This window comes from Daucus carota, chromosome 7 (assembly GCF_001625215.2).
Source record: "Daucus carota subsp. sativus chromosome 7, DH1 v3.0, whole genome shotgun sequence".
NCBI classification, from domain to species: domain Eukaryota; kingdom Viridiplantae; phylum Streptophyta; class Magnoliopsida; order Apiales; family Apiaceae; genus Daucus; species Daucus carota.
The window spans coordinates 36,098,705-36,112,882 of record NC_030387.2 but is presented as its reverse complement, the minus strand read 5'-3'; the positions used below and the strand labels follow the sequence as shown (position 1 = coordinate 36,112,882).

Below are 14,178 nucleotides of genomic sequence, written 5' to 3'. Positions count from 1 at the left end.
AATCTTTGACAGAATCCACTTACATGAGGTCAAATACGAGAGCATGCCTCTATGTGCGCGAACATAGACGAGGAATTCATGCAACTCGAAACACAATTAGTTTGTCAAAACCTACAAAAATGGTCCATAACAACCACCATTTGAGTATCATAATTCATAATAAAGCTGTTTTGGGTTGTCATATTATTGATAACCCGATTTTAGGGATACAAATCAAGGACCCAAATGGATAGCAATAGCTTCTAGGACACCAGGCCTTCACTAGGGGCAACATTTGATCCGCATAATCTTATGCACATTCCTTAATCTTGTGATCACTTATAGGCTTTGTCCTCTAAAACATTTATAAAACCAGCTGTCGAGGACTAATTGTAACAGAAACAGCTGTTTTGTAGACTAGGGACCTTGTCGCAAAACAGCTGTTTTATGGGATTTTAGTTAATTGGTTTAGTTCCCTCTCCCCCAACCAACCCTCCCCAGCCCCTCACAGATTCTTATAGCTATTTTTCTTGCGACATGATTTCTAACTTATTACAATCATGCATTACAGTAAGAATTTTTGGATCATCACTTATTTCACGAACAGATATAGCGAGTATAAATCGAAAGAAATGTTTTGGTAATTTAGTACGTTAAGGAACAAGTGAAGAGTGTCTCAGAGAAGATCAGAGAAGACCAAAGCTTGTTATCCCCACTAAAATTATATAAATAACAATATTTAAGACCTGCTTTGTATTATTATATCTCATTTCCTAATACAGAATGCAAGTGACATTTTGAGTAGCATCAAAGAGCATTTCGACGAAGTTGATGGGAGGTAAACAGAACATAACGGAAGAAATACTCTTCCGAAAGTGGATTTGGCTCAACAGTATTGAACAACCATATTTGTCGGCGTATTTCTGAAATTTTGTTTTTAGTTCGATTCCTTGACAATTGATTGTTATAATAATTTTGCCGGAAGGTGTAACAATTTACTCTTGCAAGTGACCACAGATTATAAGAAGAAAGATGGCTAGGATCTGGGTAGGAAAACTCACTAAATTCTTGATCAGGAACAATGAAAATCTTAAGTACTTATTATTTCTTAACTTAAGACTACAACATATGATTTATTATCGAACCAAGATAGCCAGCTTGGCCAAAATTCACAAGCAAAATTGTGCAATCACAAACGAAGATTCAACTCTAATTTGTTCCGATCTAACTTCTTGTCCATGTGAAAACTGCCTGGCCAGTTTGATCCCACTTCTTCTAGTAGGGAAGCTCTCCAAACTATACCATATCCAGGGGCGTGATCACTAGATCTTCTAATCACACTGCTCCCTTCTCTGCTTGGTTTGTGCACCGATGAATGAGCCTGCACAAGCGAAGAACGCATTGCGCCGCTCCTTCCTCTGTTTGGTTTGTGCACCAGTGAATGAGCCTGCACACCAAGAGACAGCATTGCCCGAGAAGTAAATGGCTGACTCGCGACTGAAAGATGATCTGTGGTTTGCCCACGTTCCCTCTTATGCGCATTCTGGTGACCACCCAGAGCTTGTGAGCTATAGAACTTTCTTATGCAGAAATTGCAAGAGAAGACCTTGTTCGCTTCCTGTTTATATGGAATGCGAGTGGCAATGTCTTTCGCACTGGCAGCACCCGAGGATTCTCCAGAACTGTGAAGGCCTAATGTTAACCATTCTCCCAAGTTAACATCACTCTGGGAGGATTTAACAGCATTCTCATAACTTATTCTTGATTCATTATCTGAATGGTTGCGGACTGAGAGCTCGAGCTCATTTTTTCCTTCTCGGTCACTCTTTGAGTCCATAAATATACTACAATCTCAAAAAGCTTCGAAGAATTTCTGACAAAGATGACTGCCCAGAGCAGAACAAGAGTAAGTACTCATGCTTAAATACAGGTAGTTAATCAAAATTTCAGTGGACAGAATTGGAGGCACCAGAGGTGGCAAGGACCAAGTGTTATTATTTAACAATATCTTGTTATTTTTAGTAATGAATACCACATCAGCTCTAGAAAGAAAGAAAATGCTTATTTCATCTCCTGTCGGCGATGGAAGCTCCTTATTCTCTAGTCTAGCATCTTTATTTTTCTATAATAACTGTAATGGCAACAACTGCAAGTGTAATCATCAAATATGGCTAATATATTTGCAACTAGGCAATTGCTTTCACATCACATACATATATTAACATATCTTAAAGATTAATGATGAAAATACTCTGTAGCTCCTACCTGTATCTTATTGCTCTACTAGTTAGTGAAGCATCACTAAAAGCTGTTAGGATAATAATATAAATAACTCAGCGAATTTTTGGACACTGGTGCTTGTAAACTCACCTGCAGGCTTTTGGACACTGGTGCTTGTAAACTCACCTGCAGGCTTTACTCAAACCGAGCCGCATCATTTAAAACAAAGCCACATTTGTTAATACTCTTGGCCACAAGTAAATCTTTCGGACTTGCACTCACATGCTCATCTAATATCCACATATATTTTAGGTCCACTTAAGATACAAATTTACCACTCAAATGTTAATAATGTATGGGAAGAACAAGGGAAAATTACATCTTGTACAGAAAGGAGATGTTAAACGCACTAATAATATATTTAGGGGTTATCAAGTTGATAATACAAGTAACTAAATATGTCATCAACATAATAATTTTCTATGCATAACTCCAAAGGGAACAGGTCAATCATGCATATATGAATATCATAACCAATTTATATTACAAGGCACTCAAAATGGTATCAACAAGACAACTATGATATGATTGTAGTTGTGAAGCACTAGATATTAGGTATGTACATTTATATGCACCCTACCAGTCTTTATAAGTTTATGCTTTAAGTACAAGGTTAAATTCAAAAACAATAAACATCTAGACTAATGTGTTTGTGTGTGCATGAGCATGAGATATCGATTACTGAGCGATAATTTTACAAATGGCAAAGTTCCAGTATCTACTGGAGGATGACTAAACATCAAACACTGGGTGTGTATTTGTGTTGCATTAAATTTTACTCATGACTCATGAGTGATGTCAGGATTAACATTACATGTTATAGTAAAGGAAAAATGCAATGCAAATGATATAAGACAGGCAGACCATATTAATTTGGCATATAATAAACATCGCAGCCTGTTAACATTGAAGAAGCAAGAGAGCAGTAAAAAGGTATAAGCATTACGTAATTTACTTGGACATTGCACAATTGAAAATCTTGAATAGTACAGTTATTAGCATGCAAACTGCAATAGGCATAAGATAAGTTAAAAACTTCTAAAACAACATATACTAATTGTATGCCAGTCATCACCATATATGTAAGTGAGTGTATCAATGTTTATCAGCATGCAATTTTTCACTCATCCATAATGCTGTGTGCTCTACAAAAAGAACCTACACCCTTTGATTTCAAAGGTATCCCATCAAGAACTGCAAACCCTGATCAATGTAGCAATATCTGCCATAAGTCCAATCATATCAAGTACCTGCAATACAAACCATATTTAAATTAGGAAAAATAACCCCTCCATAGTTCTAATAAAATCATATACAAGTTTTGATAGTGAGGTACTAAACCTATGAAATCTATAATTTATAATCGAAATGAAAAACATACTAATTAAATCTTATATATAATTAGACTAAAGGAGTTATTATAGTTGGTCGTCACAGGATCCACACACTTTAAAAATCATAGTAATTATGTATAAGGAAAACCTATTGAACAAAAACATGAAGAAAATAGGACAGAGAGGTAAATTTTAATAAAATATTGATCAAAAGTAAAATATTAGAATACGAAGAATGAAATACTCCTTTCGTCCCATTTATGATGGCACATTTCCATTTTTGCTTGTCCAAATATTAAAATACGAAGAATGAACACGATCTTGATTTGCTAACCCTATTGCTAAGGTTTGATCTAATGATTGAACCTCACAATGCGCTTTATGAAGAAAGTCTAAAGATATGAAAGACTTCATAGCTCCTGAATCAATTAACACCTTGGCACTAGCAGAATTTATATGAAGCATACCTGCAATCACATCAGCATCTTGCACTCCAACTCTTCATTGACATGTAGAATGTTCGGGCTTTGGGTTGATTTGTAGATGGTGCTCTTGTAGCTTGCTGGGTATTACCTCGTGAAGCATCAGCTCGGCAGTCCTTGGCATAATGTCCATAGTTTCCGCACTTAAAGCAGTTTACAAGAGATTTGGGCTTGACATTTGGACATGTATTGGCGTAGTGACCATCCTGGTTGCATTTAAAACACACTATATGTGTCGGTGCACAAAAACCCAAATGCTTCTTTCCACATCTCTTACAATCTGGTGCCGGTGCATTTATTTGCCTTGACTGATTTGGATCCTGGAAACGGTTATTAGGTTGGAATCTTATCGTTTTTGCCCTTTTAGCAGGCTCTCGCCTTCCTGGCTGAAATTCTGGCGTTGGGTTGAAACGAGGTTGGAAACTCCTCTGAGATGCGGTTCCTTCTGTTACCTCTGCTTTCCTCTTCTTATCATCCTTTTCTTTTACTAAGAAATCACTCTCACCTTCTATTATCATAGCTTTCTACACCATTGTGGGGTATTCCCTTAGCTCAAACATTGCAACTCTACTTCGAATCCATTGCTTTAATCCTTGTTGAAATCGTTTAGCTCGTTTTATTTCTGAATCCACATATTTGGGCACAAACCTGGATAGTTCAGTGAATTTGGCCTCATACTCAGCTACACTCAAATTCCCTTGCTTTAGCTCCAAAAATTTGATCTCCATTCGATCTCGGACATACCTCGGGAAATACTTCTCGAGGAATAGTTCATTGAATTTTTCCCACTTGATCACTCCAGCACCTTCCAACGCTTTTCTCGATTCCTACCAGTTAGGGGTGGCAAAATCTGACACGACCCGAAACCCGACATGAACCCGACTCGCAAAAGTATCAGGTCGGGTAAATATCTACCTGAAAAAATCGGGTGATTTTCAGGTTAACCCGAAATACCCAAATCCGTACCTGTATATTTTAATAATGTATATACGATATATATATCTACACATTCAACCCTAGTATCTAGATCTTATATTCTTATCCGCCTCCCTCACTTTATTTTCTTAGCCGCCTCCCTCAACCCTCTTTCTCCTTCAATCCTTCGACCTTCAATCCCTAGAACTATATCAATTAGGTAACCCTAGGGCCTAGATCTATTCGTAATTTCATATATAGGATTGTGTATCTATGATTTTTTGTTGTTCTTTATAGCTAATCTATTCTTATTTTCTGCTTGTGTGGTGCAGATCTCACAAATGGAAAGTGAAAGTGAAAACCAAAATCCACCACCGGAAAGTTTTGAAGAAAATCTGGCAGAGAATCGAGCTGAAGATGACGATGTTGTGGAGATATCTAATGATCCAGCTGCTTCTGCCTCTGCTTCTACAATAAAGAGGAAACTCAATTCGCACGTCTGGGATCACTTCGAAATATTTATCGGGCCGGATAAAAAACAAAGAGGTAAGTGCAAGAAATGCGGTACTACCTATGCTTGTCCAAGTAGTTATGGTACTGGTAATTTAATCAAGCATATTAATAAATGTAAGAACAGAGTTACAAGAGACATAGGTCAGCTTCTTATATCTCGTGGCCAAGGGTCTATTTCTTTAAGTGATAATAAGTTTGATCAAGAAACGTATAGAGAGTTGTATACTGCTGCTATCACTATGCACAGTCAACCATTTCAGTTTGTGGAGTATGAGGGGTTTAGAGCTTTACACCATTATTTAAATAATAATGTCCAAAGTATTTCCCGAAATACTTGTAAAGCTGATGTGCTTAAGGCTTAAGCTGTACAACAAAGAGAAAGAAAAAGTGAAAAAAATGTTGCAAGCAGCCCCTGGTAGAGTTTCGTTAACGTCTGATTTGTGGTCTTCAATGATAACTGATGGTTATTTGTCCCTAACAGCCCATTTCATTGATAAACACTGGAATTTAAAAAAGAGACTTCTTAATTATACAATTATGCCACCTCCTCATACAGGTGTGAATTTATGTGAAAAGATATATGAGTTACTTTGTGAATGGGGTATTGAGCATAAGGTTTTTGCAATGACCTTGGATAATGCAAGTTCTAATATATGTTTTATTAATTTGCTGATCTCTCAACTAAACATAAGGAACTTGTTGGTCAGTGATGGTGAGTACATGCATATTCGTTGTTGCGCGCATATATTGAATCTTGTAGTTCAAAAAGATTTAAAAGATATTGATCATTGCATTGAAAAAATCAGAGAGAGTATTAAGTATTTGAAGAACTCACAAGTGAGAAAAAAGAAGTTTAAGGAATGTGTAAAAAATATGGCAATTGTTGGTAGAAAAGGTTCAAGGCAGGATTGTCCTACAAGATAGAATTCCACTTTTGTTATGCTTGATGGTGCTACACATTATCGTAGAGCATTGTGTCATCTAGAACTTTATGATTCAAACAATACATTCTGCCCTACGAAGGAAGAATGGGACAAAGTAGAAAAGATATGTAAGTTTCTTGGTGTGTTTCATGAGATAACGCAACTATTCTCTGGTAGTAAGTATCCTACCGCGAATCTGTATTTTCCAGTGCTTGCTATTGCTCATCTAGCATCGACTGATAAATTAATTTCTGAGGATGAGTATTTACGCTCAATGGCTACTAAGATGTACTAGAAATTTCAAGAATATTGGGCTGAATTTAGCACAATATTAGCCATTGCTTGCATTCTTGACCCGAGGTACAAGCTCAGTTGCGTCGACTTCTTCTATAGGAAATTCTACGGGGCTCAGTCACAACAATTTATTGATCTTAAAAGAAAGCTTTTCCTGCTTTCTAATGAATATGTTGCTAAAGCAAATTTGAGTTCAGGGGCAGATTCAACTCCAAGTCAAGGATGTTCTCGTGATAGATGTGAAACTCTCTTTGCTAATGAGGCCGAAGATGTTATGAAGGTAACTATGTACCTAATCCAGAATCATCAACAAAGCTACTATATTTCAATTAGTGGTGTATATGCTATCTATGGTTTAATAATGTACCTAATCCAAATTTCAAACTATTGCAGGAGCTTGATGACTATGAAAATAATGTGTCAGTTTTAAGTGCCAAAAAAACACAACTGGAGCTTTACTTGGAGGAGCCAAAAGTTGATAGAAAATCCAATTTAGATGTTTTAGATTTCTGGAAGGGAAATCAATTTAGATATCCTGAACTTGCTGCAATGGCTCCCGATATTTTGAGTATTCCGATTACCACCGTCGCTTCAGAAGCTGCTTTTAGTGCTGGTGCATGTGTTATTAACAAGTTTCGCACTTCACTTCTACCAGAAAATGCTGAGAGTTTAATTTGTGCAAGAGATTGGATATATGGAGATAAAGATGTTGTTTCAGCTTTAAATTCTATTCATGCAAACCAACATTTCAGCACACTAACAATTTAATTTATTACTTTTGTTACAGCAATGGCGGAGGCTGCAGCGGAAGACTTGACTGAAGATATTCTAAAATGGGACCTGGATAAAGACTAGAAGAAAGCACCATGACATGTGGGTGGAATCATTTACTGGGCAGTGGGCATGTGACATCAAATGCACCTGGAATTTATAATTTCTTATGAATTTTCACTTCAGTGATGAATGAACATGTAGTAAAATAGTTTTAAAAATTTTTAGACTTCGTATTATTATTTTGTGTTATGTTTGTAGTAAACTGACATTTGCAAGTTAAGTTTGTTGGATATTTGTTTAATTATTTATTTCAATTTTCGGGTCATTTCGGGTCATTTCAGTTCGTGTCAAAACTACCCATTTAAATTCAGGTCAAAACAGGTCAACTTCGGGTAACTCGGGTATTCAGCAGGTCGTGTACAGGTTAAGATTTCTTCACCTGTTTCGGGTCGTGTCGTGTTCGGGTCATACCAAAAAAAAAATCGGGTCATGCTAACCCGACACGAACCCGACCCATAACCCGAAGTTGCCACCCCTACCACCAATAGTTCGCTTCCCCTTTGAGAAAAATAGCTAGCAAAAATGGTCTTCTGATCCTCCCCCACCTTTACCAATTCGAATGCTTTCTCTATTTCCTTCAACCAAGTTCGGGCTTCCGCTGGATCTGCTGATCCCCTGAATTCTGGAGGGTGAACTGACTGAAATACTTTATAAGTTATCCCAGACTCTACTTAACGCGGTTGTTGGTTCAAATTGGCTGCTTGCATCCGCATCAGTTCCATAACCACTGGCACCATCTTTATAGGTTCTCTCAGATGACAATACAAATAACTTATTTAGTAATCTCTTAAAAATGAAATCAGGTACATGTAAAAGATATATCTGAATATATCCGACACATGCATATATGGAAACTAATTTCCCTGTCAAAGTTTTGTTTTGTCCCTGATAAATTCTTTTACTATCGAAGCTATATGTTGTCACACAGATTTATAAACCACCACATCACTATGAGAATGCCACATGATAATAAAACAACGATAACTACTGCTGTAACTGAAATAAAAGAAAACATCACAACAAGAAACATAAAGTACCAAACTGAAGTACAAGCCAAAACCATAAGTTGAAAGTACAACTTCCAACTACTACAAGCTAGTATGCTACAAAAGATAAACAGTGCTGATAATATACATAAGATAATCCACTGAATAAGAGCTATAGACTACTATATATCTACAAGCCCAGCTCACTGGAACTCCAACTTCGGAAACACTTTAGCCATGACGAGGCCTGGCAATAGCAAGGAGCTCAGACATCATCCATGTAAAGATGACGAGAGACTTGCCCCGGCCTCCTAACCTCCTCGCTAGTAAATGGCATCTCCTGGAACACGAGACGCGCCACCTCCACAACAGCCCCCACACGGACCCCATCCTCCCCAGAGTGCTCCTAACAGACAAACACTAGTCCACTAACTGAAACCCTCCTCGGTTCACCATGCTGAGTAAGAGCACAAAGCTCTGCATTCTGGCCCCCAAGAAACTCATAGTCCATCTGTAGCTCGGCATACCTATGATAATGAACTGAGGCAGACCTCCTGAGTGATGCTCTGGATGCACAAGACCTCCTGCTTCATCAGTGGCATCTTGTGCATCCAGAGCATCACTCAGGAGGTCTGCCTCAGTTCCATATCACAGGTATGCCGAGCTACAGATGGACTATGAGCTTCTTGAGGGCCAGAATGCAGAGTTTAGTGCTCTAAGTCAGCATGGTGAGCCGAGGAGGGCTTCAGTTAGTGGACCAATGTATGTCCGTCAGGAGCACTCTAGCGAGGATGCTAGGGTCCGTGAGAGGGCTGTTGTGGAGGTGGCACGTCTCAGGTTTTACGAGATGCCATCTACTAGCGAGGAGGTTAAGAGGCTGGGGCGAGTCTCTCATCTCTTCACATGGATGACGTCTGAGCTCCGTGCTATTGCCAAGCCTCATCATGGCTTTCTGAGGTTTGAGTTGCAGTTCCAGTGAGCTAGGCTTGTAGATATATAGTGGTCTACAGCTCTTGTTCAGTGGATTATCTTATCTATGTATATTATCAGCACTGTTTCTCTTTTGTAGCATACTGGCTTGTAGTGGTTGTAGTTGGAAGTTGTACTTTTAAATTATGGTTTTGGTTTGTACTCAATTTGTACTCTCGGTACAAACTTCTTTTTCAGTGGGTTGAGTATGTTGTTTGTAAAACTGACCACAACCATTACCAAGTACTTGCAAGGTGTCAGTTACTTGGTCTGTTTCATTTATGGATATATTAGTATAAGTAATCAATTGAGCTTTTCATGCTTTCAAATACATTGAAAACAACCAACCATCATTCATCAGTGACCCGTGTTTCTTTCAAATATCAGTCACGTATAAGACTAATGCTAAACTTTTCTTTCAAGTGCAGGGATGGAGGATATATTACCAATACCAAGCAGACGGGTTATTATAGTAGATAACTCATATCATGTCAGTGATGATATTTGGAGGGGTCCAAATAGAGGGCTACAAAGTGTTTCAGTACTAGCTGCCTCCTTCATTCTTGGACTACAACAATGCAGGATTTATGTCTTGAAGTATATAGACTACCTATTGAAGGCCAAAGCAGTAGCAACAATGACTGCCGGATTTATGGGGATTTATATCATGAAGTACATGGACTACCTATTACAAGCTTCCATTTTCAGTCGATGACCTGGATCTAGACGTTTCACTGTAGGATCGCCAGTGAGATTCAGAAGGGCAAGGCAACAGATCTCGAGTTTTCTCATGAAGCAAAGGCTAGAGAATGCTTCAAAGGAACAATTTTTGTTGTTTTTGTAGTATTTGAGTTTGATTTTGACCTTGTTGTACAGTTGTTTATTGTTTATATAATTCAACCTTATTTTACATCGGTTGTTAATTAACCATGTCCATTTCCGTTCCCGTTATTATTGTTTTTGTTTCAATTTTGATATTGAGTGAAGTCAAGTTTTGACAATGAATTCATGTTTACACTAAATTCATGTTACGTTTTGACTATGATATTACGTTTAGGTTTTGACCATTATTTCATGTTACGTTTATGGATTCATTTTAAAGTTTTAATTAATTGTTGTAGTTTTGTTAAAGTTTTGACTATGAGCACTTGTAGTTGTATGTGTTTTGATTTGTTGTAAAATGTTTACAACTGGTTGCAATTTGGTTAACTAGTCATTTGGTTGGTTCTTGATTAGCAAGGGGTTAGACGCATAGAAACACAATTTGGTTAGCTAATGTGTAAGCGCTGGATAGCAAATTCAAATTCTAGCGTCTAGCGCTTAAAAAGCACCAAACGCCCAATAGGATTCTTACAAGCCCCCACAAGTTTTTGTCTAGGCACGATTCACAACACAATCACATGCAAGTTTCACCTGTTTAGGCCGCTCCCATACAGCAAAATCGCGTAACTTCACAAATTCATATAAATTCAAATAAAATCATATAAATCCAAATAAAATCATACACAATCAAATAAATTGACATAAATCCATACAAATTCATATATATATATATATATATATATATATATATATATATATATATTCATACAAATCCATACAAATTCATATAAATTCAAATAAAATCATAAAAATCCAAATAAAATCATACAAATTCAAATAACTGCATACAAATTCACATAAATGCATACAAATTGAAATAATTTTGTACAAAATCACAAAAATTTCACTTAAACTCACATAAATGCATACAAATTCAAATAAGTTCATACGAAATCACATAAATTCACATGGTATTATAAATCCATACAAATTGTTAGAAACATAGAGATTCATTAATTATACAACATGTCTGACATTACAAATTAATTGAAAATGCCTAAAATACTAGAGTAGCCGGTGAAAAGTGAGTATCGAGGAGTTTCATCTATGTTGATGAAACAACTGACCTTATACAACACCAGAACACTTCCCTCACGAATTCCTTTAACCGGTTGTGATCATTGGATGATCCTTGGTGTCATAAATAATCATACATTCCTCCAACTCATTCCCCAACTGTTTCAACATAAAACTCGCCCTAAGATTGAACACCCCTCCCATTCCTACTCATTTTTCTTTACAACCTTAAGGGCTGAAGATGGTAGTAGATTTTGCTAGACTATTCTCTTTACACTCTTTCATCTTACAAAATTTCATTTTACCTTTAATTTTACTTCACATCTTTCATTACATTCCTTTCTCGTTGCATTCTGTCCACCCAAACCAAACAATATACTGCACAATCACCCAAAAATTATAAACTTAAACTGAATCTCGAAAATCACAACAGACTGAATCAAACAACCACAGTCCTGAGTCCTATACAACACAACATCCAAATAACTATATTAAAACAAAATGCAGGTTACGGAGGCAAAAACGTGAATAATTACCCTGAGTAAGCTCACACCAGGCACGAGCCTCGACCGAGATATGAGAGGTCAAACGAGTAGCAGCAACCACACTGTGGAGTGGCAACAACGATTGAGTGCATCCAATTGCGCTGTTACGACAAATTACAACAAAAGGCAGCTAATCAGCAAAGCTATGACTACTGATATACAATTTTGAAAAAGCATAAGAGATGAATAGAGCATTTACTTACCCTAGGTTTGAAGTTGATAGAAGGCGGCGAGTGTTGATGCGCTGGCCGATTAGATGGGGCTGCGAACGAAGGCGCGGTAGAGAAGAAGATGAGGAGCGAGAAATTGAAATTCTGGCGGTGGAAAACAGAGACCTGGATGCGCTTCGCCAAGCCATTTCTCTTGTCAAAATGTAACCAGGGTTTTGTTTTCAGCTCTCCGCCGATTTTGTTTATTCTTCACTGTTGCTTGGGTCTTTTTTTTGAACCTGTGAAACGAATCCCGGGCTTACTTCACTCTCGGCCCATGTAACTTGATCCTAATTTGAGCCCGTGAAATAAATGTGGTTTAATTTTCGATTTTTATGTATCCAAATATTTTTAGAGTTAATTGCAATCAGCACCCCTTTGGTTTCGGCTTATTGCACATTGCACCTAATAGTTTTAGAAAATACACTTTGCATCCCCAGACTTTTAAACCGTAGACACTTTGCACCCTTTTCGTTAAATTCTGCCGTTACGGTTAACTTTTGCAGGGGCATTTTGGGAAATTAAATTATATTTAATTAAAATCAGACTTTTATTTAAATTTTTTGACCATCTAAACGATATTTTTTGGAAAAACTTAAAGAATGAAAGTTGTAGAGAATAAAAAGATCTTCTTAGAACTATAAAGTTCAATATTTTCGTAATTCTTTTTATAATCATTTTTAAAAAATTCAAAAATTAGCAATCTTGTAAAAATGAACAATCATTTTTAAATACTTATTTAAATTTTGAACCTTATTTTTCTAAAAAGATCTTTTTATTCTCTACAACTTTCGTTCTTTAAATTTTTCCGAAAAATATCGTTTAGATGGTCAAAAAATTTAAATAAAGATCTGATTTTAATTAAATATAATTAAATTTCCCAAAATGCCCATGCAAAAGTTAACGGTAACGGCAGAATTTAACGGAAAGGGTGCAAAGTGTCTACGGTTTAAAAGTCTGGGGCTGCAAAGTGTATTTTCCAAAACTATTAAATGCAATGTACAATAAGCCGAAACCAAAGGGGTGCCAATTGCAATTAACTCATATTTTTATTACAAATACTTAAACAACTTCCCCCGTTTTCGTTTAACAGAAAAGAAACCCACATTTTCATATGGTTGTTTATACGTTTAAGGAAATCATAATATCCTGTATTAACTAATGCTAAATAATTTTTATTGAATTCCCTCCCGAATTCATAAATAATAAATTACAAATCTTAATTTTAGAAATTATTTTATTTATTTCAATTAGCTTATATTAATAAAATTATTTTTGTTAAAAAAGATTTTATCTTGAAAAAAAGATTTGAATTAATTATATTCAGAATATTGTGGTGCATACAAATTTAGGTCATGTTTAGCTCCATTATCAGGTGAAAATATGAAATTATTCTAAGAAAATTTTATATTTAAATTTTACTTTTGATATAGAATATTTGATGGATTGTTAACATTTTTAAAATTGCGTTCACTTGGATGAAATGGAATGAGAGGAAAATGGAATGAAAATATATAGAGAAGTTTTACGGAGAAAGAAAGAAGTATGAGACAATAATGATTAAACATGAGTGAGTTCAAACTTTTCATGAAGAAGATGATAAGGAAACATGATGAACAAATGGAATGGACATTCCTTTCGTAACATGTGGGTTAAGTTTGTAGTTCAAGTAGTTGAATGAATGAAAATTATAGACAATTTCTCTAATCACCCCCAATTCATAGTTAAATTCCATTTCATTCTCCCTCCTTCCCTTCCATCCAAATGCACACAGACTAAGAGTTTTGCAGGATATACGACCTTTATCATTAATATGAAGTGATAGAATTCATCGGATGTCCGACTCATATAAACCAAACCGAACATATTTATTCTGAGAGTAAAGAGGTTGTTTTTGTGAATATCCGAATTAGTGCACAATCTACAATTGTGTGTCCGACTCATATAAACATGTTAGTTAAATCCTTGTTAGCATTTCATATAACTATCTGATATATAAGTGTCTTCTCCTGTCAC

The 14,178-nt window shown here is 36.3% G+C and overlaps 3 protein-coding genes across 4 annotated transcripts; 1 reads left to right on the top strand and 2 right to left on the bottom strand.

Moving 5' to 3' along the window:
- Positions 1-1,168: 1,168 nt before the first annotated feature.
- Positions 1,169-1,816, bottom strand: LOC135146690 (zinc finger protein 1-like). Its single transcript, XM_064082109.1, has one exon. It carries the CDS (start codon positions 1,814-1,816, stop codon positions 1,169-1,171), a length of 648 nt encoding a protein of 215 aa, XP_063938179.1.
- A 1,369-nt stretch (positions 1,817-3,185) lies between these two features.
- On the bottom strand, positions 3,186-12,379 carry LOC108196265 (uncharacterized). Of its 2 annotated transcripts, none has more exons than XM_017363473.2 (3): positions 12,157-12,377; positions 11,945-12,054; positions 3,186-3,509 (listed from the first exon to the last, which is right to left on the bottom strand). In XM_017363473.2, exons 1-3 carry the CDS (start codon positions 12,309-12,311, stop codon positions 3,502-3,504), a joined length of 273 nt encoding a protein of 90 aa, XP_017218962.1. In that variant the 5' UTR covers positions 12,312-12,377; the 3' UTR covers positions 3,186-3,501. The 2 variants fall into 2 exon arrangements, with proteins under 2 accessions (XP_017218962.1, XP_017218961.1); XM_017363472.2 differs by lacking the exon at positions 3,186-3,509 and adding an exon at positions 11,197-11,786 and having other exon boundaries at positions 12,157-12,379.
- LOC135147777 (zinc finger BED domain-containing protein RICESLEEPER 2-like) lies at positions 5,813-7,786 on the top strand. The gene is made up of 3 exons (XM_064081313.1): positions 5,813-6,215; positions 6,732-7,000; positions 7,114-7,786. The coding sequence occupies exons 1-3, from the start codon at positions 5,813-5,815 to the stop codon at positions 7,486-7,488; spliced, it is 1,047 nt and encodes a 348-aa protein (XP_063937383.1). The 3' UTR covers positions 7,489-7,786.
- Positions 12,380-14,178: the final 1,799 nt, after the last annotated feature.

Coding starts and splice junctions, on each gene's coding strand:
- LOC135146690 (XM_064082109.1), bottom strand. CDS start 1,816: ATGGACTCAAAGAGTGACCGAGAAGGAAAAAATGAGCTCGAGCTCTCA.
- LOC135147777 (XM_064081313.1), top strand. CDS start 5,813: ATGTCCAAAGTATTTCCCGAAATACTTGTAAAGCTGATGTGCTTAAGG. Junction 6,216..6,731: donor GAACTTGTTGGTCAGTGATG/GTGAGTACATGC, acceptor AGAAATTTCAAG/AATATTGGGCTGAATTTAGC. Junction 7,001..7,113: donor AGGCCGAAGATGTTATGAAG/GTAACTATGTAC, acceptor AAACTATTGCAG/GAGCTTGATGACTATGAAAA.
- LOC108196265 (XM_017363472.2), bottom strand. CDS start 12,311: ATGGCTTGGCGAAGCGCATCCAGGTCTCTGTTTTCCACCGCCAGAATT. Junction 12,055..12,156: donor CTATCAACTTCAAACCTAGG/GTAAGTAAATGC, acceptor TTGTCGTAACAG/CGCAATTGGATGCACTCAAT. Junction 11,787..11,944: donor CTGGTGTGAGCTTACTCAGG/GTAATTATTCAC, acceptor GTGATTGTGCAG/TATATTGTTTGGTTTGGGTG.